The sequence below is a fragment of the Hydra viridissima genome, unplaced genomic scaffold, assembly GCF_058129835.1.
Source record: "Hydra viridissima isolate aposymbiotic clone 2 unplaced genomic scaffold, HvirCarnegie_v1 scaffold_10, whole genome shotgun sequence".
Taxonomy (NCBI): Eukaryota; Metazoa; Cnidaria; class Hydrozoa; order Anthoathecata; family Hydridae; genus Hydra; species Hydra viridissima.
In genome coordinates, this window is record NW_028324309.1 from 12,719,466 (window position 1) to 12,747,317 (window position 27,852).

Below are 27,852 nucleotides of genomic sequence, written 5' to 3' on the forward strand. Positions count from 1 at the left end.
ATATATTGCGTAATATATTACATATGACACATATACAGAATTAGTGATTGTTTTATATTTCTATGTAATTTGGAAATGATTTACAGAGGAAAGAAAAGTGGTAACCTCAGATAAAAGATTTTCAAGTATTGCGTCAGCGAGTTGAAATTTTACACGCAACTCATCTTCATCATAGTTTACCCACTGTACTTCTTCCTCGCGTAACTCGTCTACAAGTATTGCATCAACATAATCCTTTTTAGCAAGATTTAGTGGAAGTTTTCGCTTAAATTTTTCTAAGGATGGTCTACCCGACCTTAAACCTATAATTGTGCATACATGAGAACATATGGCCGAGCGTATTTCATGTTCATCAGTTAGTTGGTTAGTTTTCCTAGTAAACTTTGAGTAGGTTTTTCGACGTACTTGAAACAGCATCGGTTGCTTTTGGGTATGATCATGGCGAAATTGTAAAATGTCGTGGTAAAGTGATTTGGAAACGTCAAATATAAGCCGACGATATAAAACAGAATGACTATCATCGTCGTTCTTTGTTTGAATTAAAAAACTGTCCGATGGTTGAATTCCTAACATTCTGTCTAAAGGGACACTCTCAAGTTCATTTAAAGCATTTGTTACTAAATCTATGGTTTCTTTCTCCGTATAAGGGATGTTCATTATTGATTCCTCCGTGTCAAATCCGCGAGGAGGAAGTATAATGCTGCTTGGAGATTGATTATTGTTTTCTTCGTCTGAATCAGAATCGGAATCTCCTAACAGTGCATCTAACTGATCGTGTACTGTCTTTAGCTTTTCAATCTTTTCTGAAATATCAGGATGAAGCTGTTCTTCAGTTGGCAAAGGAATGTGCAGATGGCTAGTGCTCTTATCTTCTGAGATAAATGAAACAAAATTATTGGTAATAGTCGATGTTTTCAAAGATTCTTTTTTGCGCTTTTCAACGTTTATCATATGTAATATAGCATCATTTAACATGGTCTTTATAGTTAATTCAGTAATAGTATCTGTTTTATTTGATACTGATTGCTCATCGTATTTAGTTTTACGCATAGATATATTAACTGTTTCAGTTAAAAGCGATCTCAACAAACTATCCGTGATATTATCAGCGAGATTAGAGCCTAGATTTTTAGGAGTGTGAACAATATCAAAAGAGTGAGAACCTGTATTCTGTTTATCATCTGAGCGATTATCGACTGATTCTATGTATATGGTATTAATTGAGTTATGGGGCGGATCTTTAAAATCGGTTAAATTGCTTAGATTTATAGATTTACTTCCTTCATTAGATCGATCTAGTATCTTAGATCTATGAACTGACTCAGAAGAAATTGATTCAGTTGATAAATCCGCTTTTAAGGAGAGTTGACCAATTGACATAGGTTCAGATTTAATAACTACATCACCGGAATTTTTGAATGACTTAATTGATTCGTGAGATGTATGACTTTTTGGTTCTATCAGCTCATCTGCTATTTCAACATCGGGTGTAATTGTTCGTGAATGAGTCTCACTATCTTTGAAATCCGTAATATCACTAACATTATCTGTAATATCTTCTTCTTCAATAAATGATTTAGGAACTGAAATTCGTGAATGAACTTCGCTATTTTTGAAATCGGTAACTTTTTCTGTCATGTTCTCTTCTATAAATGATTTCGGAACCGTGTCCAGAATTTTTAGCTTTTCAATTGTTATAAAAAGTCCATAATTATGGTGGCACTCAAAATATTTTTGGCCATTAAATGTACCGTTACTTGTACCACGTGGCTCATCGAGCTTAACCCCTGCTACAAGCAGAGGAGAACTTGAAATTTGACCCAGATACATTATTGTTCCTGTCATTCTTCCTTCAACGACAACCCGATCGTTTAAACTAAAACCACAAGTGGACACTGTAACTTCTTTCTTTAGTGAAATACTAGAAAGACTAGATGTAACAACCGATTTGATATCTTCTTTGATACTTTTACTATGTCTATTAGATAAATCAGCAAGATTACTGGATTTACTGTCAGACTTCGGTGAATGATCGTTAAAGTTATTTAATGATTTAGTTGTGTCCAATGGTTTAACGCCAAGACTTTCGTCGAGTTTCTTGGAAAAGCTGGATAAAAGTTCTTGCGTATTAGAATTTTCATAAAAAGTACTTTTATATGATAACTCGAAAATATCATCGTAAAATCCATTTTCTTCGTTAACAACTTCTTTCGTGCTTTTATTAAAACTTTCAGAAACGGTTCCCTCGGTACTTTTGTTGGAATTTGCAGATATATTTTTCTCTATTCTGCTAGAATTTTCAGAAACGTTTTTCTCTGTTATGCTAGAATTCTCAGACACACTTTTCTCTGCATCGAGCACTGTTTCATAAATTGATTTTTTAGATAAGATGTTATCATCCAATTTAGAGCTAATCTGTGAAGAATCATTGTTGAGCCCAATGACTTGATGACTTTTCAAAGAAGAATTCGATTGGTCAATCTTTCCTTCTTTATCTTGCTCACTAAAGTTTAAACTTCTACGCGACTCTTTTTCTGAAGAATGCTTACCTTTTTCAGAACTTGTTTCCAAACTCCTCGGGGAAAGTATACGAGGAGATTGAGTCCTTACAGGACAAGGGCTCGTTTCTGCAATCTTTTCTTGGTGAATTTGTTGCTCAAGTGACTTAAAAGATAATTTAAATAAAAAATGATAAGTATTAGATAATACTGACACCCTAAAATATTTCTGAACTATGGACACTTACCTGCAGCTCTTGCTTCAATTCTATCTCCTTCTTTCTTAGTATTTCCTTTTCTTTCTTTCTACGCAAATGATTCAGCTGGTCACGTCTTCTTTGCAATTCATTTTCGAGTCCCTTTAAACGTTGTTCTATGTCGCTGACATCTGATGTACCTTCTAGATCAAAGAAAATCCGTAAGCTCCAGGTAAAAAAAATTACTTTTAGAAAAGAACAACTTGAAAAACGAAAACCTCTTCTCTGACATCCCATAAAATCCAGCAAGCAATAAATTATGCTCCATTTCATGGTTCCCCCTCTCAATATAGTCAGCTCAGAGCAAACAAAATATTTAAATTGAAAAAATCTCTGGCATTTGAAACAATTTCCGTTAAGACTGGAACTAGCATAATTATGTATGTCATAATACTATGCAGGACGTACTTGAATAGCTGACGATTAAGCTACTTTAAAGCTTTATTGTTAAAAAAAAAAAAAAAGTTTAACCTTCTTATTATTTGCTCAGAATCAAAACTTTATTTGCTAAATAAATACTGTAGTAAACAAGGTTTATCTTTGTCTCAATTAAGCTTAGAAAAAAAAGTAAACTTCGTTTTTGAATATTTGTTTAAGATAATAAAATTTAACTCGAATAAAATTTTGACAAAAATCAAAGAGATATTTAGAAGTAAACTCATAAAGGTTACGAAAAAATTTGTTCTTTGTTTGGATTTTGGACCAAAAGAAAACACACTCCAACAATATGTAGAGAATATATAGAAAGAAAGAACGATAGGGCAAGCAATAAATTAAGCTTAGAAAAAAAAGTAAACTTTGTTTTTGAATATTTGTTTTAAGATGATAAAATTTAACTCGTCGTAAGCAGAATTTTAACTTTAACATCTTTATATATTTATTCTCAAAATTTTGCTTACGACAGCTATTTTAAGTTACTACAAATATTGCGATTGAAAATTTTTTAGCATTTTCAGTTGATGATTTGAAACGATTTTTAAAAAGAAATTATACAAAACCTTTCTAAAGCGGTTCACTAAAAAAAGCCTCAAGTTAAATGGAAAAAAAGATAAGTTTTCTGTTAGTTAAGTTTTCAGGCTTAGAAAAAGAAAAAAGGTCATTATTAAACCGAAACGAAAGTTAAACGACTCACCTGTCGTAGATTCGTCATCTATTCTTTTGTTGCCAAGTTTACTAGTATACTCTGAGGGATCTTCAAAAAATTCATTGGAATAATGATCTGAGATCTCTTTACGAAGAAATTTAGAACTCGTAGAACCTTTTGCAAATTTATTGGAATTTTTGTTGGTACCTGTACTGGACGAGACTTCTTCTGTTTTCGCGTCAGATGTAATCAACTGAGTTTTTGATTCTGCAGTTAAAATATCTTCTCTAACTGATAAATCATAAAATGATGGTGAGTTTGACTTATTAGCTGATGTAGAACCTATTAAATCTTTTATAGAATCTTTTATAGAATCCTGAGATATAGATTTGGTAGAACTTTTTGAATATGCTTCATGAGAGCCTGTCTGCTGGGATTTCCTTTCAGAGGAAATGCTTTCAGAAATTGGAGATGTGTTATCTACGGAAGAGTGACGCTCAAGTACTGAAGAAACTGTGACCTGTTTAGCGGAGGGTGAACTTTGACACGAAGATTTACTCGTCGACATCTGAGTCATTTGTGAAGTAGTGAGATCTACAATAAGAATTTTTTTGATTTAAAAAACTATGATAAGTAATTCAAACAACTTTACAGCTTGTTGAGGCAAACTGTACTACAGTCAGTAAAGGCATAAAAGCCAATTAATTAGACGGAGGTGTCTTGAAATAAGAAATAGAGAGTTTGTTTTGCATTTTTTCTGCATACTTTATTTACGAATCAAAACCTTTTGATTAACTCACTAACCTTTATCATGGATATTTTTAGCGTCACTTGCATTTAGTACACGTTTTATATCTGCCTTTAGTTTTTGTTCCTCCTCGATAATTTTTTCCCGCCAACTTTTTAGCTTATTTTCCCGTTCTAAGATCTTGCTGAATTGTTCTTGCCGAGATTGAAGTTTTTTCTCGCGCTCAGTTAAATACCTAAAATATTGGATGATGGAAAGAAGAAAAAAAAACAACCTCAGGTGGTGAGGACTAAAAGAAAGTTTCAAATTCCAAGAAATAAATGTGCTACCTCTCACTAGTTATACTTCTTAACTTTTTCATATCTTGAGAAACACTTGATTGGTCTGCTGCTTCATCTCTAAGCAGATCATCTTTTTTTGTTACAGGCTCGTATACATTCGAAGCCTTTTTGATTTCCCTGTCTGATAAAACGTTTTCTATTGCAGATTTTGTTATGGGGGGTCTTAGATCCAAAGAACTAGAAGAAGTAGGACGATCAAGTTTAACTGTTTTCTTAAGATGATCGCCGGACTTAGAAGTTTCACGAAGAACTTCCTATTAAAACAAAAGCAATTGAATTGAAAGGAAAGCCTCATATTTAACTAATTTAGTACGCACAATGAAACAAACCTTTATAGATAAGTCGCTTTTGTCAAAGTCTCCTAATTTATTCCATATTATTTGTGTAGATGCGCGTATTCGCTGGATTTCTTTTTGCTGGTTCAACATCGATTTACGCTCGTACTTTGCCACTTTTAATGTTTCCTTTTGACGACGAATTTCTGCCTGAAGAATTAAGCTTTAACAGATTAGTTAATCACAAAAGTGTAAAACAAAAAAAAACCTTTGAAAAAATTAAAATAATACCTGTTCGGCTTGTAGCTTCATAAGCAGCGCTCTCTGTTTCTTAGTTATAGGAGGCATCATGTCATCACTTCCTTTCTTTTTTAATCCTTTTTTTTGCATCTCTAAGAAAGCCATTTCAGCCTTTGTTTTTTCAATAATGGCCTTCTCACGAAGAGCTAACAATGCTTTCTGATGTTTCGCTCTCATTTCTTCTTCTTGAATATATTGGCGAACCATGTCAGCAGTGAATCGAGAAAAAGTGTCCTCTTCAGCAAATGGACTCTTGGAGTGTCTGTGAGACCACTATAAATAGAAAATATTCATTTAATCATTTGAAAACGTATCACTAAATACATAATATTACTAGATACATACATAATGTTGAAATTTTAATTACCTTGTGTATTCTTGGAGTATCCACTTCATCCTAATATCAAAATAAAAAATGTGGTGACAATTTTACAAACTAAAAACACTTTTAGTAATAACTTAAAATTTACTTAAAGAAAAAACTTACTGAAGAAGACATTTCATTAACAGTAATAATATCTTTTGATTCTAAACTTTTCCTTCTATGATTTTCGGATGGTAAAACCATACGAAAATCGTTTTTCAATTCATCTTCTGTTAACGAAGAGTAGAAACGTTCTTCTAATTGAATGCTCTCTTCATCAATAACATTTGCTTGAAATTCAAAAAAATAAAAAAAAGAAGAAAAAAAATGAAGGAGTTTTATTTTTTGTTACAGAAAATGAAAATCAAATTTAGTAAAAAAAAGCAACGAAATTTTATTCAAATGAAACTTTACCTTCAGTTAAATGACCACTAAATGAAACATTAGAGTAAGATTTATCTCCATCATCATCATTCTCTCCATCATTATCAATGTTTCTTCTAGCATCATTACTGATAGTTTGCATTTTGTTGGATTTAGTGGATGAAACTTCTGATTTCTCAGACGAGAATTGTGATAACAGCTCTTCAGCAATACTCTTTTGCGATTTTTCGGTATCAGATTCTTCTCCAGCAACCAGTTCACTATCGACACTACCCAAGATAGAAGTATGACCCAAGATGGAAGTGTGACCATGAAATTTAGAGTGTACATTTACTACATCACTTGAAGTAGTGTTAACATTTGAAGAAACTGAATCAATAGTTGCATCATCAATAAAGTCATTTGAGGCCTTTGATCTCTCATTATTTTTTGACAATGTTCTGCTAGTTTCTTTGGTAGGTGACTTGGGAGTTTGTGAAAGTGAATCTGTTATTGTTTTACTTGCATCAGAGGTCTTTGTTTTACTTAATGAATTTGATGAAATTGAGTTGGAAGGTGAATATAATTCTGATACTTTTGCAAGCGATTGCTTTCTCAACTGTTCAAGTTGTTGTTTATGATGTTCTAGAGCTGCATTGACTGCAGCAAGTGAAGCTGCAGAAGCTGCAGCCACAGCTACTTTTTCAACATCATAAATTTGACGCTCAACAGAGAACTTGTAAGCTTCAGTCATGTTCATTCTTGATTGATCTGCTCTATTTGCAGCTTCCAAAACGATGGCAGCTGTCTTTTCATGCACTTGTGCTAGTTTCCTAGCATTTTCAGCTGCATCCTCTGCTGATTTAACCTTCATATCAGCAATCGCTTGTGCTGCTTTCATAGATGCATTAGCAGTGGCTAACCTAGCAGTGTCAATGTCTTTGGCAGAAATCATAGCTTTTTCTTTAGCTTCTAAGGATAGCTTTTCAAGATCTTGTCTGTGTGTCAACTGCTTTGCTTTTAAAACTTGTGCTAGTGCAACAGACTGCTGCTGAGCATTAATTATATTCTGGATTTTTTCCATATCATCTACTTGCTGCAAGGTATCGCCAACATTATCAAAAAGGTTGATCTCAGCTCTTAAACGTCGTTCTAGAGTATTAGGAGACATGCGACCTCTAGACTGGTTAATATTTAGTCGCAAAAAACTCTCCTGTGTTTTATCTGATTTTTGGCCAGGAAACCTACGGGTAGATGTGAGTATGGGGTTGATTTCATCAGAAAATAAACCATCAATAACTGAACTTTCAGTGTCACTTGAATAATCATTCAAAACATCTTGAATTAAACTAGGTTCTGATGGTCGGGAAATGGGTGAAAAAAGCTTTTCTGAATGGTCTGACAAATCAGATAACTCAAGAACATTTCCTTGAGAAAAACTGCTTTTACTTTTTGTGGGAAGAGTTGAAGCCTTACTTGATTCTTTTTCTTTTTTTGAAGATGACTATGAATTGGAAAATAATTGTTAGCAGAAAACAAGTGAAAAAAAAAACACAAAAAGAAAAAGAAAGAAAAAGAAAGAAAAGAAAAAGAAAACAAAAAGTATTAAATAATTTAGATATGATTTAGAATATCAAATGAAATAAACAGTGAAATTATTTATACATTTATCATTTACACTTACTTATTCCTATGGAATTTTCTGTATTTCATTTAATTATCTTATACAAGATATTCATATCTGGAAAAAATAAGTGGAATACAGGAAATTCCTAAGAGAATATTGAAAAAAAATTAATTTACTTCATTTTTTTTATCCTCAAAAATGCTTCGTTCAGCATTAGTGGAACTTTGTTCGGTTGCAGTGGCAGCAGATGATTTTATAGAAACAGAATGATTTGACAGTGTAGAGGAATCAAATTCAGTATTTAAAGGCGTGTATTCAACGTGCTGCTGAGGTTCACCTGAAAAAACAAAGTTAGATTTTTTTTTTTTTTTTTTTTTTTTTTGTTCAATAGTTTGTTAAATACAAAACATTTAAAAGGCAAAATAAACAAATTAAAAAATCATGTTAAATTTATGAATTTAAAGTTAATTCTATCCACTTAGCTTTATGTATCTCTGTTAAACCATTTTTAGGGTATCTGTTTAATCTTTATTAGCAATCAATTTATACAGATACAAATATTTATAGCTATAATTATTTATGTAAACATTTACCAGCAATTTCTTGAAAAAGATGTTGACTCTTTAATCCTGCATAGTTACGTGTAAAAATATTGATAACAGAATACCTAAGACATAAGCAATATTTATGATACTTAATGAATACATATTTCCATTTTACAATACTTTACTAAAAATGATTTTAACAGGACAAAAGTATACAATATATAATCTCTCTATGTGTAATTTTTATGCATCATCTCTATACATTATTTGTCTATATTTGATCGCTCTCTATATAATCTCTTTATATATTAGAGATTAAAGGTTTGCAATATGCTGGTAAGTACAAACCAGACAAAATTCAAAATGTTTATTGAAATCAATGAAGATTCTTGGACAAATATATGACAAGAATGATGTTGAGAGAGTGGAACAGCAGCATCTTGGCCCAAATGAATTCTGGTTGTCTAGAAAGAAAATGTTGATGGTTACTAAGAACATTAACTGGTAAATGAGGTGAAAAAATTGTTGTATGAGATCATACTTGTGTTTGTTCTGCAATTTGTGAATGAGAACAAAAATGAAATTGTACACACCATAAATCATACATCACACAAGTGATACATCACACATTACAAGTCATACATCACACAACACAAGTTATAATTTGCACTTTTTTCTATTTTCATTTACTCTAAAAGTGAAGTAAAAAAAATCTTACAATCGCTAGAGGTTAAACAGCCACTCCAATTAAATTCATAACAATTGATGATTCATTTGTGAGTTTAATTGAAGTGTAAATATTTAATCACTTAAATATTCACACTTCAAATAATTAAAAAAAAAAAAACTATTTTAAAAATAATTTTGATTTCATTCAATTGATTAAAGTTTTTTAGAAAAGCAATTAATACTTTCAACCTATTTCTATCTAGCAAACATTTAAGGGTATCACAATATTTTTCACAATGTTTTTCATTAGATCAGCATGATATCTGATGAAAAACTTGCATGCCAATCATTAACTACTATTTTAACTTTTTTAAACTTTGATTGGAATAAAACTTTTCATTTTATAAAATTCTTGAATGTATTTTGAATAAGTTTTGCAATCAAAGTAAAAAATGTAAAAAAAAAAAATTTTTCTAAAAAAAAACTCACTTATCACTCTGGGCATCCTTATGTTTTTCTAGAATACTTCGCAACTTTTGTACTTGATCTTCAGAATGTGATTTATTTGACTCAATATCTAAAGAGTAACTTAAACTGATAACTCTTTAATAACTTATATTAAGCTCATGTTATTGTATTTTAACAACTGAGACAAAATTTTAATGCTTTAATTGCTTAATAGTGATTAAATGGATAAGTATATTTACCTGAACATGATCTGCTGCTACTTACAGCAACATAGCTGGGATTAGAGTCCTAATAAGTGTAATAGAAAGAAATATTTAAAAACAAAATAATAGCTAAGAACGTTTTCTCAAAACAAGTCTAATTATTACCTTTACAGGTTGTTTATTAGAGTGGCTTTCTCTGCTTGCAGACTTCAGGCTATCAGTTTGAACTGTGTCATTTGAACTTTGTAAAGATTCATTAATAAAAGATGAAGTTAGGTCTTTCTTACTAAGAGATAAGCTATGTAAGTCATAATTGTTGGCTATAGTAACTGGTGGGAAGTTACTGCTGGTTAATTGAACAGGCTGGTTTTTAATATCATTAAGAAATGCTCGTCGCCGAGCTTCTTCTAAAGTTTGATACAATGTGCGCCCAGATGGAAGTTGCCATGACAAACTTTGACGAACATAATGTCCTCGGTATGCAGCTTGTATTTTTTTTGCTGCAACTTCCCTGTCGTGCTTAAAAATTTTAAATGAGCAAAAAATAAAAAATAAAAAAATAATATTTTTACATAATCCCAATAAAAATCACATACTCTAAATGCTTACCATTAGCTATGATTTAATTAAATTTTGGTAGCTAAAATTTTCTGAACTTACAGCCAAGGTTCTTATACAATAAACTCAATACATTTTGAACCTAATTTAATCAATTGAATCTAGTTTGAATCTGGGCTTTTATTATTACTCTTTTTTCCTTTGACTTTTTGTGAATTTTTATCTATAACTTTTCTTTTTTTAAATTTACAAGTTATTGATTTATTTTTGTTTGTTATTCTTTCAATTTATAAGTTAGTTTTCAATTTATTGCATTTTACTTAATGGTGAGTTATAAGTTAAAATTCTGAATGAAAGTCTTTTTCCTATCAAATAAAGGAAGGGGTGGAAGTGGGTGCATTGAAAATGAGATTTACAAGTAACTTTAGGATGATGTAGTCAAAACCTTTCTGAACAATTTATAAGTTTTTTTTACAAATAAATTAACATTATTTCTAAGTTGATTTCATTATTCTTTTGATCTGGTAATAAGGCATTACTGAATAAATCAGTTTTTGCATGAGGGTAGGCTATTGTCACAATACAATTTGCACATGACGTTAACATATTAATTCTCCAGAGTTGTTTGATTTACTGGAGACTAAACATAAACCTGCCATGCTACTAGAAAATTTATCATGATTATTTTAATAAAAAAAAAAAAAAAATTTTACCATTTTTTTATTTAACTTTGTTTTTTCATCCAAGTTGTGAACACCTTCATAAAAATTAACAAAAAATTATGCATTAATCATTTTTAAAGTCATCTGGTAACTAAAAATTTTTCTACTGACTAATAATACCTGGGAGATTATTATCTTCGTTGCCAAGAAACTGTTGCATAGCAGATTGCATAGGAGAATTTCCAGATTTAGATTTTTTTTGTACTAGAGATGTTAAACGCTTTGCTTCTTCGTCTAATCTTTGACGTAATGCAGCTGCAGTTGTTCTGATTGCAGCAATTCGGTCTGCTTTTGATTTCTCAAGATCTGAAAAAAGATCATTCCTCTTCCATACAACATCATCATCTAAAAATATTGATGCTAACAATTTAAAATTTTAAACTATTGCTTAACATCAAGAAAATCAAGTAAAAGTTTATCTAACCTGATTTCATGGACAGCATATTTGTAGGAAATTCACAAATTGGTGCTGACTTTTTAACATCATCAACTAAACTCATGCACTGAGACACCATATCCAAAGAACCCTTGCTCCGCGGACTACTTGTTTGCTTTGGAACTGTAAATGATGAAGCATCTGTTGAGTTGCTTGATGAATCTTTAAAGTAATATATCAAATATTTATTTCTAAGGTTTACTTTCTCTTGTCTTCAAAAAAAATCATGATATTCTGAATTGAGTGTGCACTATTGTCATAGAAAACTATAGCAAATTATGAAATTATAGATTACTTTAACAAATAGTGAAATCATTGATAACTTTCATAAACTATAAAACTATTGGCTATGCTTTAAAATCTTTAAAAAAGTAATTTTTTTAGCTTAAATTGTTTTTTACAACAAATGTTAGCAAATGATGAACCTAGTTTTAATGTTTGTTTTTTTTTTTTTAATATTATGATGCAACATTTTTTACTTGGATTTTATTTGGACTTAAATACCCCTTACATTCAGTTGCATTCTTTTGAGAAAGTATGCACATAATTGTTGAAAATTGTAAAAAAAATTTTGATAGAAGAAATAAACAAGTCACAGTCATTTTTGTTACCTTCTTTATAAAGAAATATATATAGTGTATAATATTTTTCAGGAATATCAAGCCATATTGGAGTATACATAGAGAGTGAAGTTATAAAAGTTTTAAAGAAAATTAAGCTGAGTCTTGGGAATCTTTACTGACAAATGCTGTTATGCTGCTAACATGAAAAATTTATGTAAAAGAAAATTATCCTCATCTTTAATTAGCATGGCTGCATTTCACATGATTTGAATTCATAGGTTTTTTTTTAAACTGACTACTCTTATCATTAAAAAAAATTACAGTCAAATATTTACTGGCTTGCAAGATAATTGAAAGTTTGTTGATTTTGTACTGTACTTACTCCACTTGACACTGTTAAGATTAAATATACTCTTAACTCACTGTAAATTTAAGAGATTTATAGGAAACTTATATTATTTACATAGAAAAAACATGGAGACAACTTTAATTACTTACTAGAATGTTAATTTTCTTTTAGAAAAGTGTGCTTGATTGTATTTTACAAATGCAGTATGTGAAAGAAGTTTAAGCACAAATTTCAAAAAGAAATTGTTTGACAGCTGAGAGTGAAAGAAAATTAGTTTATTTTTTAGTCTGAAACTAGAAACTATGGCTGCAATCGTGTATCTAGAAACTATGACTATAAACTATGACTCATATATTTACAAATCTGATAATTACACATTTAACAATAAAACAATAAATTTTTAATTATTTATAGACTTACTTTGTATACTTGACTTGTATTTCTCCTGTTCATTTTGAAACATCTAAAAAAATAGATTTTGCAAAATAAAATTTAAAATATGCAAAATAGATTAGTTATAATTATATCAAAGTAAAAATATTTTAAAATGAGAGAATTATTCAAAGCTACGACACCGTAAAACATCCTATACTAAACATGATAAATGTATTCTAGATGTTTTCTAGAATACATTTATTATGTTTAGTATAGGATTTTCATCAACTATAAAAGCAGAAGCTTTTACTTACACATGATATTAACTTACTGCTTCAAGTTTTCTTTGTTTATTCTTTATAAATGTCTCACTTATTGCATGCTTTGCTTCAACTTTAACAGCAGCTTTTTGCTTTGCATACAAATCCTGAAACAAATAGACTGGGAATTACATATTTTATGATTTTATACTTTTTGTATTATTATCTCTACTTGCCCAGCCTTTTCTAAGATTAGTTTTAAAAATGTTAATTTAGGAATTAAATGATTTAAAGTAACAAATAAAGCAAACTTCTGCTACAGCTGATTGAATTGAACTGAAAAAAAAAAAAAAAAAAAAAAAAAGCCATTTAAACAAAATAAAATTCTTTGTGGGAAAAAAAATTAACCTGCAACATTTTTTCTTTCATAGCTTTTTTCTCTTTTTCTTTGCGCTTTTCGTCTAAAATTTGTTTTTTCCGTTGGGCTTGTTGCATCAGCATATATCTCTAAAGTAAATAAGCAGTAACAACAAATAAATCTACAATAATCCATCATTCAGAACTATTAAAAATTTATTTACAATACTTATTAAAATTTACTGCTAAACTTATTTACATTCACTAACAAAAAAACATAAAATACACAAGTATTTGCTAAATGGTTGAATTGCAACAGTTCTTTTGCAATGACCATTATCTTATCAAAAAACTTTTAGTATTGTATAATACCTCACCATATTTTCAATTATTTTGGTGAAGTAATAGAAAAAACACTTTGCCTTTTTCTCTACTTGTACAGATAATTTCATATACAAAATCATGTAATACACAATAAAAAAAACAATTTATTCAAATTCATTATCAATGCCACAGAATTTGAGATTTCAGCAGGATATGTGACACTATCACCGCAAAGGGTATGGGTACAAACTTTACCAATTCTTGTTTTTCCTTGAATAAAACACATTTTTTGTCATTATATAGGCAGCATAACTTTTCTGAATGAAATCTTGCCCTTGTCCAGTTGTTTCACTTAATTTTTTTGGTTTTCTATTGATTTATTTTGAACCATTGTAATTTACACTTTAAAAAATCTGTAAACTTAAAAACTCATTTCTCTGGGTTTTAACCACTTTTTACTCTTTACATTACTAATTTAAATAAGTAAAATAAAAAATAAAAAGTAAATCATAAAAAGATTAAAATTATATCAAACTATAAATCTAAAAACTAGATTTTATTTGTTAAACTTTTTGTAAATACAAAGTAAAAAAAGTTACAAGTTCTAAAAAATTGTAATAACAAACAATTTATGAAATATATTTAAAACTATTTATTAAATATATTTAAAGCCTTAGAAATCTAATAAATGCAATTATCTAAAGCTCCAGAAATTAAACATTTTTTAATTTTACTGATTTACTAGAAAAAAAAAAAGTATGGTTTGGTAATGTTGGTGAAATACTAATGGTTTTCATGAGGTTAAAACAGTTGAAGATTACAAAAAAAACATTTAAATCAAATGCAATAACTCTGTTCAATTAACAAATAAAGCAAGTTAGCAACAAAAAAAAAAAAAAAAAAAAAAAAAGAGAGAAAAGAGTCCAATTTTTAAGTTAAAAATTTTGCGAATTTTTCCAGTTTGAAAAATTTAAATCTTTTTGAAAAGATAACAATAACTTTACAATATACAAGTTTTTTTCTCATGATAAAAAATATAATTTTATTGCTTACTTGCACCTCTTCTTGGTCATAGTGTCTAATTTTTCTTTTTGGGTATATATCTTCTTCTAAGATTAAATAAGCCAAATTTAATGTATAAAAAAACACTTCTGATACAATCTTCCGCATTGTTATTATTGTTAAGAATAATTACAATTAAAGAATAGGATTTAACAGACTGTTAAAATATAAAAAATGCCCCCTGTCAATAAACTACTGTTATAGTGTGATTAATATAATTAATAAAAATGTTTTTAAATTAAGTATTTGTTTAGCATAAATGATGTTAAAACTTTTGATTTTGTAAATACAGCAATTTGGACCTTTTGTTATATTGACTATGTAAAATTGGCTGAACTACATTTAATTTCAAATGGGCAGGGTATTGTTTAATTTAAAACTAGTTAGTTTGGTATCTACCTCTGTTACACTTAAAAGAATTCTTTTCTATTTTGTGTGAAATAAATCATAAATATAGAGATTTGATTTCCAATTCCATTAGCAAAAAACATCTGATTGCCAAGTTATTTTTCTGATAGATTTTCTATTTACATAAAGAAATTTGTATGTTTCGATTAATAAATCATAAATGTGGACATTTATGATTTGCCAGTAATAAAAGATCAATTTATGATTTTTATTAACATTTAACTTCTGTCTTCTATTTAATTATGACATGAAATGTACAAATGAAAAAAATTGAATTGTTGTGAATTAGTCATGAAATTTAACAACTGCAAAACAGTTGTCGAATAGATCAATTCTAAAAAGGTCATTGAATGAACCAGATTTTAATGCTACAAATGATGATAGGATGAAAATCATAACAAACCAAGCTTCCTCTTGACTGGTGGAGACTTTTCTGCTATTTTCTTCTGTTGCAATGTTTTTAAGCCAGTGTCTATACAAGCTGCAGTATGTTTCTTCTTAGGAGGACTACTTGGAACTAAAAATATTCATACCTTCTTCAAGTAGATGTTCTTTTAATTTAAGAAAGTTCTGTAAATTAAAAAGAAAAGAACTTTTTTCAAATTTTTAATAAGCGACAAAATAATAAAAGAGTGTAAAACCTTTTTCAATGTGCTGAACATTTTCTAAAACTTCTTTTGCAGTTTTTGATAACACTTTGCTTTCTAAAAGTTCACTGATATCTTTGTCCACTATCATTCTGTCATCTTCTACATCACTATCTATGGACTGTTCTTTTAACGTATTATCTTCATTTATTTTTAAGTCACTTCCCTCATTATTATGATTTGTTGTTATCTCACCAGAATTTAGAAACTCATTTGAAGGATGTAAAAAACCTTCTAAAGAATGTAAAAAATCATCTCATAATTACACAAAAGGAAAAAAAGAAAAGAAACAACTTTAATTTAAACAAACATTAAAATTCAATTGTGCAAAAAAAATTAAATAATTAATTTGATCACTGTAATAGAATTATCTCATTTATTTTTATGGTCATTAAAAAAAAAGTTACCTTGATCTGTAGGTTTTTTTTGTAATTCATTAGTAACAGATGCAGTTGTTATAGAATTGGTTTTTTCAAAATTAATTTGATTATCTTTTACTGAATTAAACTCCTGTCGAACTTTGCGTTGAATTTCTTGACCAAGTCTCCATGACATAGTGGTAATTGTATTAGGAGATTTCTTAGGAGCTACAACACGATGTGGTTTTCCTAAGAAATATAAGTCAGTTTATTTTTTTTTTTGTTACGCAAAGACTTAATCAAATAGAAATCCATTTACAGAATATTTTATCATTAATCACCTTTATTTTTTTTTTTCATCAACACACTTGCGCTTTTTGGGGAAAGTTTTTTAATCACTTCTTTTTGTGCCTTTTTTCTGAATTCTTTAGAGCCAATATGATTTACAGTGAGAGGTTCATTAAAACCTTTATATACAGGAGCAGATGGAGCAGGTCCAACCTTACGAGTGATGACCTTCAATGAATCTGGTTGCTCAGATACTTTCACAACATCAGTTTCTTCATGATGTAACTTACTTGGAAATTTTTCTAAAATGAAACAAATTTTTAACTATTATAATTTCCGTTAGTTGATAGTTAAATTTCTGAAAAAAAAAAAAAAAAAAAAACATCAACAATTTACTTTTATATTGTAAAACATAAATTTCTAGTACATTTTTATAAATATTTATACATATTGCTATGATGTTTAAACTGGCATTGATGGTTTAAATTGAATATCTGAGTCATAATAATAATAGCTACAAAAAAAAAAAAAAAAAACAATTTCATTTACCATCACTGTCATCAAAAGATGAGAGATTATTTTGCTTTTGCTGATTGATTTTCTCCTTTAAGCGCCTCAATGCAACTAGAAATATATAGAATTAAAAGAAATAAAATTATCTTAGTAATTATTACATTAAACTATCTATATTACAAACATTAAAATTGAAAATTTTTACCACTTTTAGACTGCTTTGTTAACAGGTATTTTCCAGCCAATGAATTACTAGTTGTTTTACCATTTTCTTCAAGCTCTGGATTCTGCAAATTATATATTTTCTGATGTTCAATATTTGGGTATTGCCTATTACGAGAAGCATAGACAGAAGGACTTTCCAAAAGATCTACAATGACATGCAAAAAGTTTCAGAAAAAAAAAATCAAAAAAAAAAAACATAAGAATCTGTAAAAAAAAATTGAAAAATTTTAATAAGGATATTAATACATAAAAATTTAGGATATGGTTAAAGATAAGCGTGAAATATCAAAAAATATAACTGTGTGAAAATTATGTTTTTTGACATTTCATCTTAAATTCAAATTGAAACTTTTAAATTTGAATTTCTTTTTTAGTGCAATAAACAAAGAATAAAATCCCTGATTTTAATCTTTAAAATGTTTCATTTTTAAAATACTTCATTGCAAACAATAAATTTAAATAAGAACAAACTTTTTTTAAAATCATTTTAAATCATTTTTTAATTAATTTAAATATCATTCATATACACATGCATACATTTGCAGCATAAATATCACTAGCATGTTTTTAATTCATTATTTAGTTAACACCATTGTTTTTGTATGCTTTCTTGTTTAATTTTTCTCCATTGGGTCTTTTTTTAGGCATTACAACTTGAAGTTCATTTTCAAAATCATTTTTATGTAATCTCTTGCAAGTTTATTCAACAGGGACTGTTCCTGTTACCATTGCAAATGTGTCAAAAGTAGATTTAGATTCAGCAAATGAATTTTGTATAGGTGATGATGTTCACATCACCTATACTGCTTGTTACCAGCAAGACAAAACATCAAGTAAGACAAAAACATTAGGTAGACAAAACATTTATGGCATGTTTAATATCAACAAAATTGGTTTATTTCAATCAATAATTTTTAAATCAAAAAATAAAACCATATTTTTTTTTTAAAAAAAAAGGCTATTGTCAATTTTTCTTTCATTTTAATTGTCCAAAACATCTAAAAAAAAACATTTAGTAGCTGGAGAATGCAGATCCTTTTCATAATAAACAACTACATTAATCAAAAAGATAATAGCCACAAACATCATAATCAAGAATAAATACAGACAAAAATTACAAGAAAAAAGCATAGCATTGAAAGAAAACAAGAAACAAAAAAAACATACCAGAGACATATGGCTTCACATAAGCAGGTTGTGGATAACTCATAGGAGGTATATTTTCTTTGTGAAAGATTTTCTAAATAACACTTGAGAATTTCTATATTGCATTCAAAACATCAGGATATGCCAGTGGTGCAACTTAGACTCTTAGGGCATTTTTATTTAAGTTTGTTAAGTGAATGTTGAAACTGAACAAAAATAAACTAAATTATAAATTTAAATTCCCAGTCAAATGTCACAGTCAAATAATTATCAAAAAAAAAATCCTTTGTCTAAACCTTTAACTTTTATCAAGAAAATAGCAACAATATGTGTTTACCACATATCTGGACTGCAAAATATCATATGACTGAATATCTGGACTGCAAAATATCTGGATATTGAACAGAAATGTTTATATTTATGTTTGACTACTGTTCTAAATTTAACATGTTTTTAACAAATATTATAAGTAATAAATGTCTATTTCCAGATAGGTAGTAGTTCATCCACTACTCATTTGCAAAATCTGGAGCTTGAAGAAAATGGTAAAACAATGAGTATTTCATTGGCTGGAAAGTATTTGTTAACAAAGCAGTCTATAAGTGGTAGAAATTTTCACTTTTAAAATTTCTAATATAGATAGTTAGATGTAAAAGTTACTATGATAACTTTATTTCTTTTAATTCTATATATTTCTAGTTGCAGTGAGGTTGCATATTTTAATGAACAAATAATAACAACAAAATAAATATAATAATAATAATAATAGTAATAATAATAATAATAATAATAATAATAATAATAATAATAATAATAATAACAATAACAATAACAATAATAATAATAATAATAATAATAATAATAATAATAATAATAATAATAATAATAATAATAATAATAATATTAATAATAATAATAATAATAATAATAATAATAATAATAATAATAATAATAATAACAATAATAATAATAATAATAATAATAGTAATAATAGCAATAATAATAATAATAATAATAATAATGGTAATAATAATAATAATAATAATAATAATGGTAATAATAATAATAATAATAATAATAATAATAATAATAATAATAATAATATTAATAATAATAATAATAACAATAATAATAATAATAATAATAATAATAATAATAGTAATAATAGCAATAATAATAATAATAATAATAATAATGGTAATAATAATAATAATAATAATAATAATAATAATAATAATAATAATAATAATAATAAAAATAATAATAATAATAATAATAGCAATAACAATAATAATAATAATAACAATAATAATAATAATAATAATAATAATAACAATAATATAATAATAATAATAATAATAATAATAATAATAATAATAATAATAATAATAATAATAATAATAATAATAATAATAATAATAATAATAACAATAATAATAATAATAATAGCAATAATAATAATAATAATAATAATAATAATAATAATAATAATAATAATAATAATAATAACAATAATAATAATAATAATAATAATAATAATAATAATAATAATAATAATAACAATAATAATAATAATAGTAATAATAGTAATAATAGCAATAATAATAATAATAATAATAATAATGGTAATAATAATAATAATAATAACAATAATAATAATAATAATAATAATAATAATAATAATAATAATAATAATAATAATAATAATAATAATAATAATAATAATAATAATAATAATAATAATAATAATAATAATAATAGCAATAACAATAATAATAATAATAACAATAATAATAATAATAATAATAATAACAATAATATAATAATAATAATAATAATAATAATAATAATAATAATAATAATAATAATAATAATAATAATAATAATAATAATAATAATAATAGCAATAACAATAATAATAATAATAACAATAATAATAATAATAATAATAATAATAATAATAATAATAATAATAATAATAATAATAATAATAACAATAATAATAATAATAATAATAATAATAATAATAATAATAATAATAATAATAATAATAATAATAATAATAATAACAATAATAATAATAACAATAATAATAATAATAATAACAATAATAATAATAATAATAACAATAATAATAATAACAATAATAATAATAATAATAATAATAATAATAATAATAATAATAATAATAATAATAATAATAATAATAATAATAATAATAATAATAATAATAATAATAATAATAATAATAACAATAATAATAATAAGAAGAAGAAGAAGAAGAAGAAGAACAACAACAACAAAAATAACGACAGTAACATTAACAACAACAACAACAAGAACTACAAATAAAATAATAATGAAAATACTATGTTTTAGTTATGTATTTGTTTTACCATATGTGACCACAAATGCAAAAACAAAAAAAGAAACTAAAAAGTAAAAATGAATATAAAAAATCAAACCAATTGTTAATCTCACCATGACTGGCATCGTGCCCAAAGATATTGCCTAGATGGTTAACAAATCTTTAAGTACTGTCTAAACTGTGATTTCATGTTTCCAAATAACTTTGCCATATAAAAAGAAACCATAGCAGTGCACAGTGGGTCAGAATGCACTTTTACTGGACAAAATTCATAACTAATTTAATATTAGAGCTATATTCACTAAAATTAGTATGAGTACTAATATGATGTCTGCACTTTTTATGAAGGTAATATTTTTTTATTTCGTTGCTATGGATACCTTTATTTTGCTTACCAACAACCTACTTTTGTTATCTGCAGATATTTTATAAGTGCTATATTCACTAAATTTGGCATGAGTACCAATATGAGATCACACTTCTTACAAAAGTGATAATTTTTTAAATTTAGTTGTTATGGATACTTATATTGCTTAGTTACCGGATACTTTCCTTAGTTACAAAGTGGTAAATTGATATTTGAATATCTTATCGGATTTTTGACCCACCTATATTGAATAAAAATTGAGTATTTAGGTAAATAATGTTTTAGGAATAATAAAAGCAAAAAATAGTGCAAGAAAACGTTATCAATTTTAAATTACATCAAAAAATTATAAAACAATAATATCGTTTGAAGATTGTTTAAGTAATTGTAAAACATCTGAAGGAAATGCTTTATGATTTGTTTGGTGTGATGTTGATTTACGCAATGATGAAATAACAGGATCACTGGAAACTAGGAGTCTATTGATAAGATCAGTATTTGTTGCTTTTCTGGATGTTTTTCGGCTGAAATTTTCGCGATAAGATTTAAAGTCTTTATTTCTAGCCTCTTGAGCTTCCTCTGACATAAGTCCGATGGGTAATGTAAGGCTTTTAATTATGTCATGTCCATGTATCAATACTTTGTGAACTGATTGAGCCATGTAATACCATGGATAAAGGGACACATATAGTCTAAAAGTGTCAAAACAATAATCCTTGAACTTTAAGCAGTCTATTTCATATCCTGAAGAGAGCGTTACCAAGATAATGTAAAATCTGAATATAAGGTTTTGGTCAATACCCAGAATTTCAGCTGTTTGTTCATATGCTGCAAAAGCACGCCTTGAGGTATTGCCATCATTACTTGTTCCAGAACCACCACTTTTAGGGAAATCAACAACAAGTCCCATTTTGTTCATAAAATCAGTCTGAATCTTTTGTTTAGCTACAGATGCCTTTTCTTTGTGTTCTTTAGATCTTGCTTGCCACTTTCTTGTTTCTTTTTTATATGAAATATGCAATAACATCTCAAAAAATCGAATCCATGCATGAAGACTGGAAAGACCATATTTGAACTCTCTGTTAGTATAATTTATATTAAGGATATCAAGACTATTCATATTTTTTGGAGAGACACCACACACTGAACAGCATTGGTATGAGTTATTTTTTTCAGATAATATTGTTTGAACCTTCCCATCAATCATTGTAAGTTCAATAATACAATTCATTTCAATAGAAGATCCGCAAACCTCTAATAAAATCATACCCAAGCTTTCTATCTCACTTTTAATGTACTGATCTTCTTCAATCACAGATTCCTTGGATTCCATTTTGTATGCAAATCTTATGGGCCTACAATAGGCTGTGGAGGACGACTTTTGATTTCTCCAAATAGGCACCTTTTCGTTGCTGTTGTTAAATCCAGTCAAATCCAATGGGACAAGACAAGTAATAAATAATGATTCTTCACGCTTTAAATCTCTGTTAATGTCGGGTTCTGATAAAACTTGTTTATAAATGCTTTGGCCAGTAGCACCATCAAAACCAGCCTTACACGTTAGTGTCATTGTTTTTGTTGCTTTGTCGTTCAATATCAAGTGCCTTAGCACAGGTTCCTGAACTGCACAGATTCTTTGCAAAGTATGAGTCATTAAATCTTTTAAAGGAACTGAAGCTGAATAGTCCTCCACTGTTATGTTTGCAGGATAACATTTCAATTTTGTATCTCTGACATCATTGTAAGCGGGGTAGATGTTATATTCTTTCTCCAAGGCTCTGCTTCTAATCAATTGATAGGAAGCTTTTGTCAGACTTGCATCAATTATTAAAGCCAGTGCTTCGTCTGCTGAATATTTAGTTGCTTTATCTGTATTTGATATATTTAAAACATTCTTGGCAGCAATAACAACAGATTCATCTCTAAATTTTTTATTAGCAGCAAAAAATAATTCATTGGATGAATGAGATTCAATTAAACAAGATACACAATGTTTTTTAGTTTTATTAGAACTATTATCAAATGCAACTGGTTTTCAACCACGTCTACTTGCAGTTGGTTCATTGTCTTTTTTTCTGACAATTAAATATTCATTAAGCCAGTTCACAAACTTCTTTTCAAAATTTTTCACAGTATAGTTTGCAGATTTCCACTTTTTTTTATACAAGTAAACAAATCGTTGAACAGCATGTCTAAAATAAACGTCTTTAAAATCAGCAAATTTTGGCTGAATAAATTTTAATATATCTTCAGTAATATTTTGTTTTGAAATACGAATGTCTAAGTTTAACAAAACCATATCTAAATAATTATTGTAACAAGTATTTTGTATTTAAAAGTAAAATGTTATAATATATATGCCGCCTGGACTACTAATACTTGTTAGTAATTAAGTTACTACAAGTGTTAGTAATTAAAATTAAAAGTAATTAAATTACTGTTAGTGTTAGTAATTAAATTACTAACAACTACCGAAAATATGTTGTTGCTATGTTATGCAAAGTAAGGTATCCATAGTAACCAAAAAAAGTTAACCTCATAAGAATTCTGAATCTCATTTTAATACATACCCCCAATATTGTGTATTTAGCGCAAGTAAAATACTGTTAAAACAACGTTGATGTAAAAATGAGTTGTTGCTATGCAAAATTTAGTACCATAGCAACCAAGTTAAAACATACATAAAATCTGAACGGGGATTTAAGGGGACGAGCAATCAATTAAAACTCGATTGAAGCATCATATAGCTCAAATAAATATAAGACAACACATGGCAAATTGTGGTAATTATTAGTTATTGTGCGGCAAAAAATAAGTTTCTTAAGAAATTTTTTTTTTAATCTGTGATTTTCAAAGTATAACTGAGATAACATGCTATGACAATTTTATTTCACACATTGGTTTTTCTTATCTCTAAATACTCTAGAATAACATGTACTAATTTTTTGTTTCAAAAACGTAGATGTAATTGAAATATAACACAACATTGATGTCACCGTTAATTACTTATTTATAATTTTTTATTTTTTTATTTTATCTCAATATTCAAATGCTTAGAGTCCTGGTAACTAAGGGATTTAATATAAATAAATTATCAATAGATTTCTCCTAATATATGTAGATAGTAAAATTAAATAGGTTTTCAAGATTAGACAACTAAAATTTTTCCCATTTTGTCCACCTACTGGCCCACTGTGCAGTGGGTTCAAAATGAGCTGTTCATAAACCTTAGTAATCAAGGCTATCAAGGGCTGATTTTTTCAGAATCCATTAAGGTCAATAAGTAAAATGGTAAAAAAGCTCTCTGCAAATGACCACACCATCAGAAATGTGGTCAGAAAAAACCTCAAAGCCAAATAGATTCCTATAAGTATATTTGAATCTTGGAAAACCATGCCAAGCCCTGGATAGATGTTATCTGTCCAGGGCTACTACACTCCAGAGGTTAATTTTATGTTCCAGCAGAACAAAATATCCTATTTAAATTTCAAAGAAGACATAAAATTGGCTCCAGGGTAACCTATCAAAGCACTGGTCATAAGACCTTTGACCACCTAGCTTTGTTACCCTTTGACTACTCAGTCTAGGTGTTCATTGAGTTAAAGACTTTTAACATCCTCACAACAGTTCCAACCTCCTGATGGCTGCTATCAAGAAAGAGTTGAATAAGATGTCCATGAACATTTTCAAATTAAAAAAAAATCCAGACAACCTGTTCTAGGTTTAGGAATTGACTAGAAGCTGTTGAAGGAAACTATAATCAATAATAATGTGGTAAATGTAAACGTAAATGTAAAATGTAAACAGTTCTTATTCAATAATTTTTTCTCTCCCACTTCATGTTTCCGATCTAAGTTTATTTTTATAAAAAAAAGTTAAACTTATATAAAACTTGCAGTCATATGTGGTAAATACATGTTGCTACTATTTTTTGGACTACTTTTGTTAATATTTTCAATATTTCTCTTTATTATTCATATTGCTATCATTTAGCAAGAACAAAATGGCAAAATTGCTATATATTCATTATATATACACTATTATATGTAATTACTTCAGTGATAGGATTATCTTTAATACTTGTATGTGGCTGCCAACTCATCGAATGTGAAACAGGATTAACAGATGATTGTCTTATACGAGAGTCTACATTTTTTAGCTAAAAGAAACAAGGATTCTGTAACAACTTTTTGTAGTTAAATGATCCTCGTCAATTTATTATGACAAAAAAAAAAGACAAAAGAAAATTTTAGAGCATTGAAATTTAAAAACAATTATCTGTAAAAAAATTTTTGTTTAAAAAGCACTAAATGCTGCTACAATTTAATATAAGAGTTTGTAAATATGAGAAAACAAATAAAATTAAAATTACTTAGACAAAAAAAACTAAAAGAATTTGTAAAAAGTAACTTTAACTTTAGAAACCTCTTTTTTTGCTTCTGCAACTGAGGCCCAAGCATCACTTAAAGCTAAAAATTAGGAAAACCAAAATTTAATTTCAACCATGATCAATTTAAAGCAAGTAAAATAATTTAATTTAAAATAAGTAAAATACTTATAAATATAATACTTATTTTAATAAGTATTAAAATAAGTAAAATGCTTAATTTAAACTCATACTTTTTAAATAACATGTTTGCTCAATGTAAAAACTTAAATACCAGTTAAAATCAAAGTTGCTTACCAGTTAATGAAGATCCATAAATATTGTCATAAACATGCAAACTGGGCTCTTGAATTTTTTTCCCTTTGAAATGTGACATTTGATAAAAATTTTGTTATTATGCATGTGTTAGCCTAAATAGCAAAATAATAATTCAACTGTATTATTGAAAATGAGTATAACTTTCAGAACAATATTTTAAAACATAATGATAGCATTGGAGGAGTGTATCGAATAGTGATGGAGTTTATAGAAATAAAACAAATACTGAGAATATTTAAGATGTCAAGCTTATGTACCAATAAAATAAAATAAAAAAAGATGTACAGATGTAATAGTTATAACAATTTGGCAACATGAAAAATAACTTAAAAGAAGAAGTGTGAATAAAAATGAAGAGTAAATCCACAACCTGGTAACCAAGTTAAATAAAAAAAAAAGTATGTTTAAAAAGGAAAACCAAAAAAACTCTACCAATTTTAAACAACATGAAAAAAAAAATTAACAAGTTTTAATCTTAGGTAAAGGAAGTTAACATAAGGAGGTGATATTAACTTATATTAACTTCCTTTTAATATAAGAGTTATAACCTTCTTATGTTAACTTCAGAATTATAACAAAACACTTTCTGTTTAAAAAAAAAATTTCAAAAAGACAGACAAGTTTTCAACTTTAAATTTATAAGCTTTATCACCCTCGCCAATAATGTTATAATTATTGCTTAATAAATTTTTAGTAATTCATTCTTCTTTCTTTATTACTGAGGACAATTTAATACCAGAGTCCTATTCAACCACTTTTTTAATTCTTTCATTTCTTTGTTGCTTCAATATCTTTAAACCCAAATACAGTGCAATATGAACTAAATAAAAAAGAACAACATAGTTCTAGAACTTGTAAAGGAGCTTTCCTTCATTTTAAAAAGAAATTTAAATAGTAAGTAGTTACAACAGTAACCCCAACTCAAAAAACTGCTGCTCAACATCAACTTTACTCATTTGAAAACCATCATGCAGTAACACTTTTAACACCAGTATAGAACATAATATAGAATGTAGGAAGTTTATATGACTGAAATGCAGATTAATCTTAATAGCACATACTGTAAAGAAAAGCACACACAAAAAATTGAATTTAAGATTTAACTGACTGTAAGCAATGCACTAGCAGATTTAGCCAGAGGAATACAATCAAATGTGAGTTAATTCTTCCAATTATCCAAAAACACAGATGTTAAATTTAGCAATAAAGGTTTTTTGTATGAGAATATTTTGTATGTGAAGTTCGGGAAGTGCAAAAAGTTATAATATTTAGTATCAGATATTGCTAAAGAGCATAGAATTTTATTGTATATAAAATAATTTTGATATTTGAGGATTTTATATCTGTCTGCATGTGTTACATCAACATAATCATGCTTTTACATTCATGTATAAAAATGCATATTTTTAAATTAATGTATTGGAAGTAATACAAACTTTAAGTATAAATAGCAATGACCACACCTGTAATAGCAACACCAAATATCATTTTTATCTTTATTTTTTCCATTTTCTAAATGCTTGTAAGAAAGGAGTGATAATTTTAAATGGCAAATTTTATACAATTGCTTTAATGCCCAATATTTCTTTTTTTTTTTTTTTTTTTTTTTTTTTTTTTTTTTTTTTACTCATGGCCTCCATGAGTAAAAGAAAAATGGGGTCATGAGTAAGACTTTAAACCAAAGAAAAGAAACCAAGAAAAAAAAAAAAACTCAACCTTAAATAACAAAATTATAAATAAAAAGTCAAAGCTGAGTAGACACTTTACCTATATAACAAGTTTTCCTCAAAGGTTTTCTTGAAGTTATATAGACCAACTACTTTGGTCAACTCTTATGCACAGAACATAATATTACAAGGATTGCATCATCAAATCATGTTTTAATATTGCATTTTCATGCAATTAAGAAAATTTATACTTAAAATATACAAACAATATATACTACAAAGCTAGAGAACATATCCAAATAAATTTTAAGATTTCAATGTAAATGATAATATTATAATAAACAAGATCCATAGAATTTAGGTAAACCTTTAAAATTGTAAACAATAAGAAGATGCTTGAAACTTGGATAA

At 27.3% G+C, this 27,852-nt stretch overlaps 1 protein-coding gene across 3 annotated transcripts; it reads right to left on the reverse strand.

The window, feature by feature from the left end:
- Nucleotides 1-27,661, reverse strand: LOC145181394 (uncharacterized). Of its 3 annotated transcripts, XM_090101113.1 has the most exons (35): nt 27,542-27,660; nt 27,238-27,293; nt 26,511-26,594; nt 25,754-25,866; nt 25,495-25,538; nt 25,124-25,228; nt 18,356-18,428; nt 17,169-17,333; nt 17,000-17,074; nt 16,504-16,752; nt 16,211-16,411; nt 15,798-16,037; nt 15,560-15,673; nt 14,740-14,795; nt 13,414-13,512; nt 13,077-13,172; nt 12,791-12,833; nt 11,447-11,620; nt 11,143-11,367; nt 11,014-11,057; nt 9,908-10,261; nt 9,779-9,827; nt 9,561-9,648; nt 8,451-8,524; nt 8,034-8,194; nt 6,282-7,734; nt 5,991-6,157; nt 5,871-5,900; nt 5,495-5,776; nt 5,258-5,413; nt 4,917-5,182; nt 4,644-4,822; nt 3,888-4,433; nt 2,747-2,898; nt 1-2,664 (listed from the first exon to the last, which is right to left on the reverse strand). In XM_090101113.1, the coding sequence occupies exons 4-35, from the start codon at nt 25,830-25,832 to the stop codon at nt 61-63; spliced, it is 8,643 nt and encodes a 2,880-aa protein (XP_089957239.1). In that variant the 5' UTR covers nt 25,833-25,866; nt 26,511-26,594; nt 27,238-27,293; nt 27,542-27,660; the 3' UTR covers nt 1-60. The 3 variants fall into 3 exon arrangements, with proteins under 3 accessions (XP_089957239.1, XP_089957240.1, XP_089957242.1); XM_090101114.1 differs by having other exon boundaries at nt 2,747-2,895; nt 25,754-26,594; nt 27,542-27,661; XM_090101116.1 differs by having other exon boundaries at nt 11,143-11,328; nt 25,754-26,594.
- Nucleotides 27,662-27,852: the final 191 nt, after the last annotated feature.

What these genes read in the sequence shown, in the direction of transcription:
- LOC145181394 (XM_090101113.1), bottom strand. Translation starts at nt 25,832, where the DNA reads ATGTCACATTTCAAAGGGAAAAAAATTCAAGAGCCCAGTTTGCATGTT. An exon ending in TTATGGATCTTCATTAACTG is followed by an intron (nt 25,539 to 25,753) that starts GTAAGCAACTTT and finishes CCTAATTTTTAG; the next exon opens with CTTTAAGTGATGCTTGGGCC. An exon ending in AAGATAATCCTATCACTGAA is followed by an intron (nt 18,429 to 25,123) that starts GTAATTACATAT and finishes AGTGTTATTTAG; the next exon opens with AAAATCTTTCACAAAGAAAA.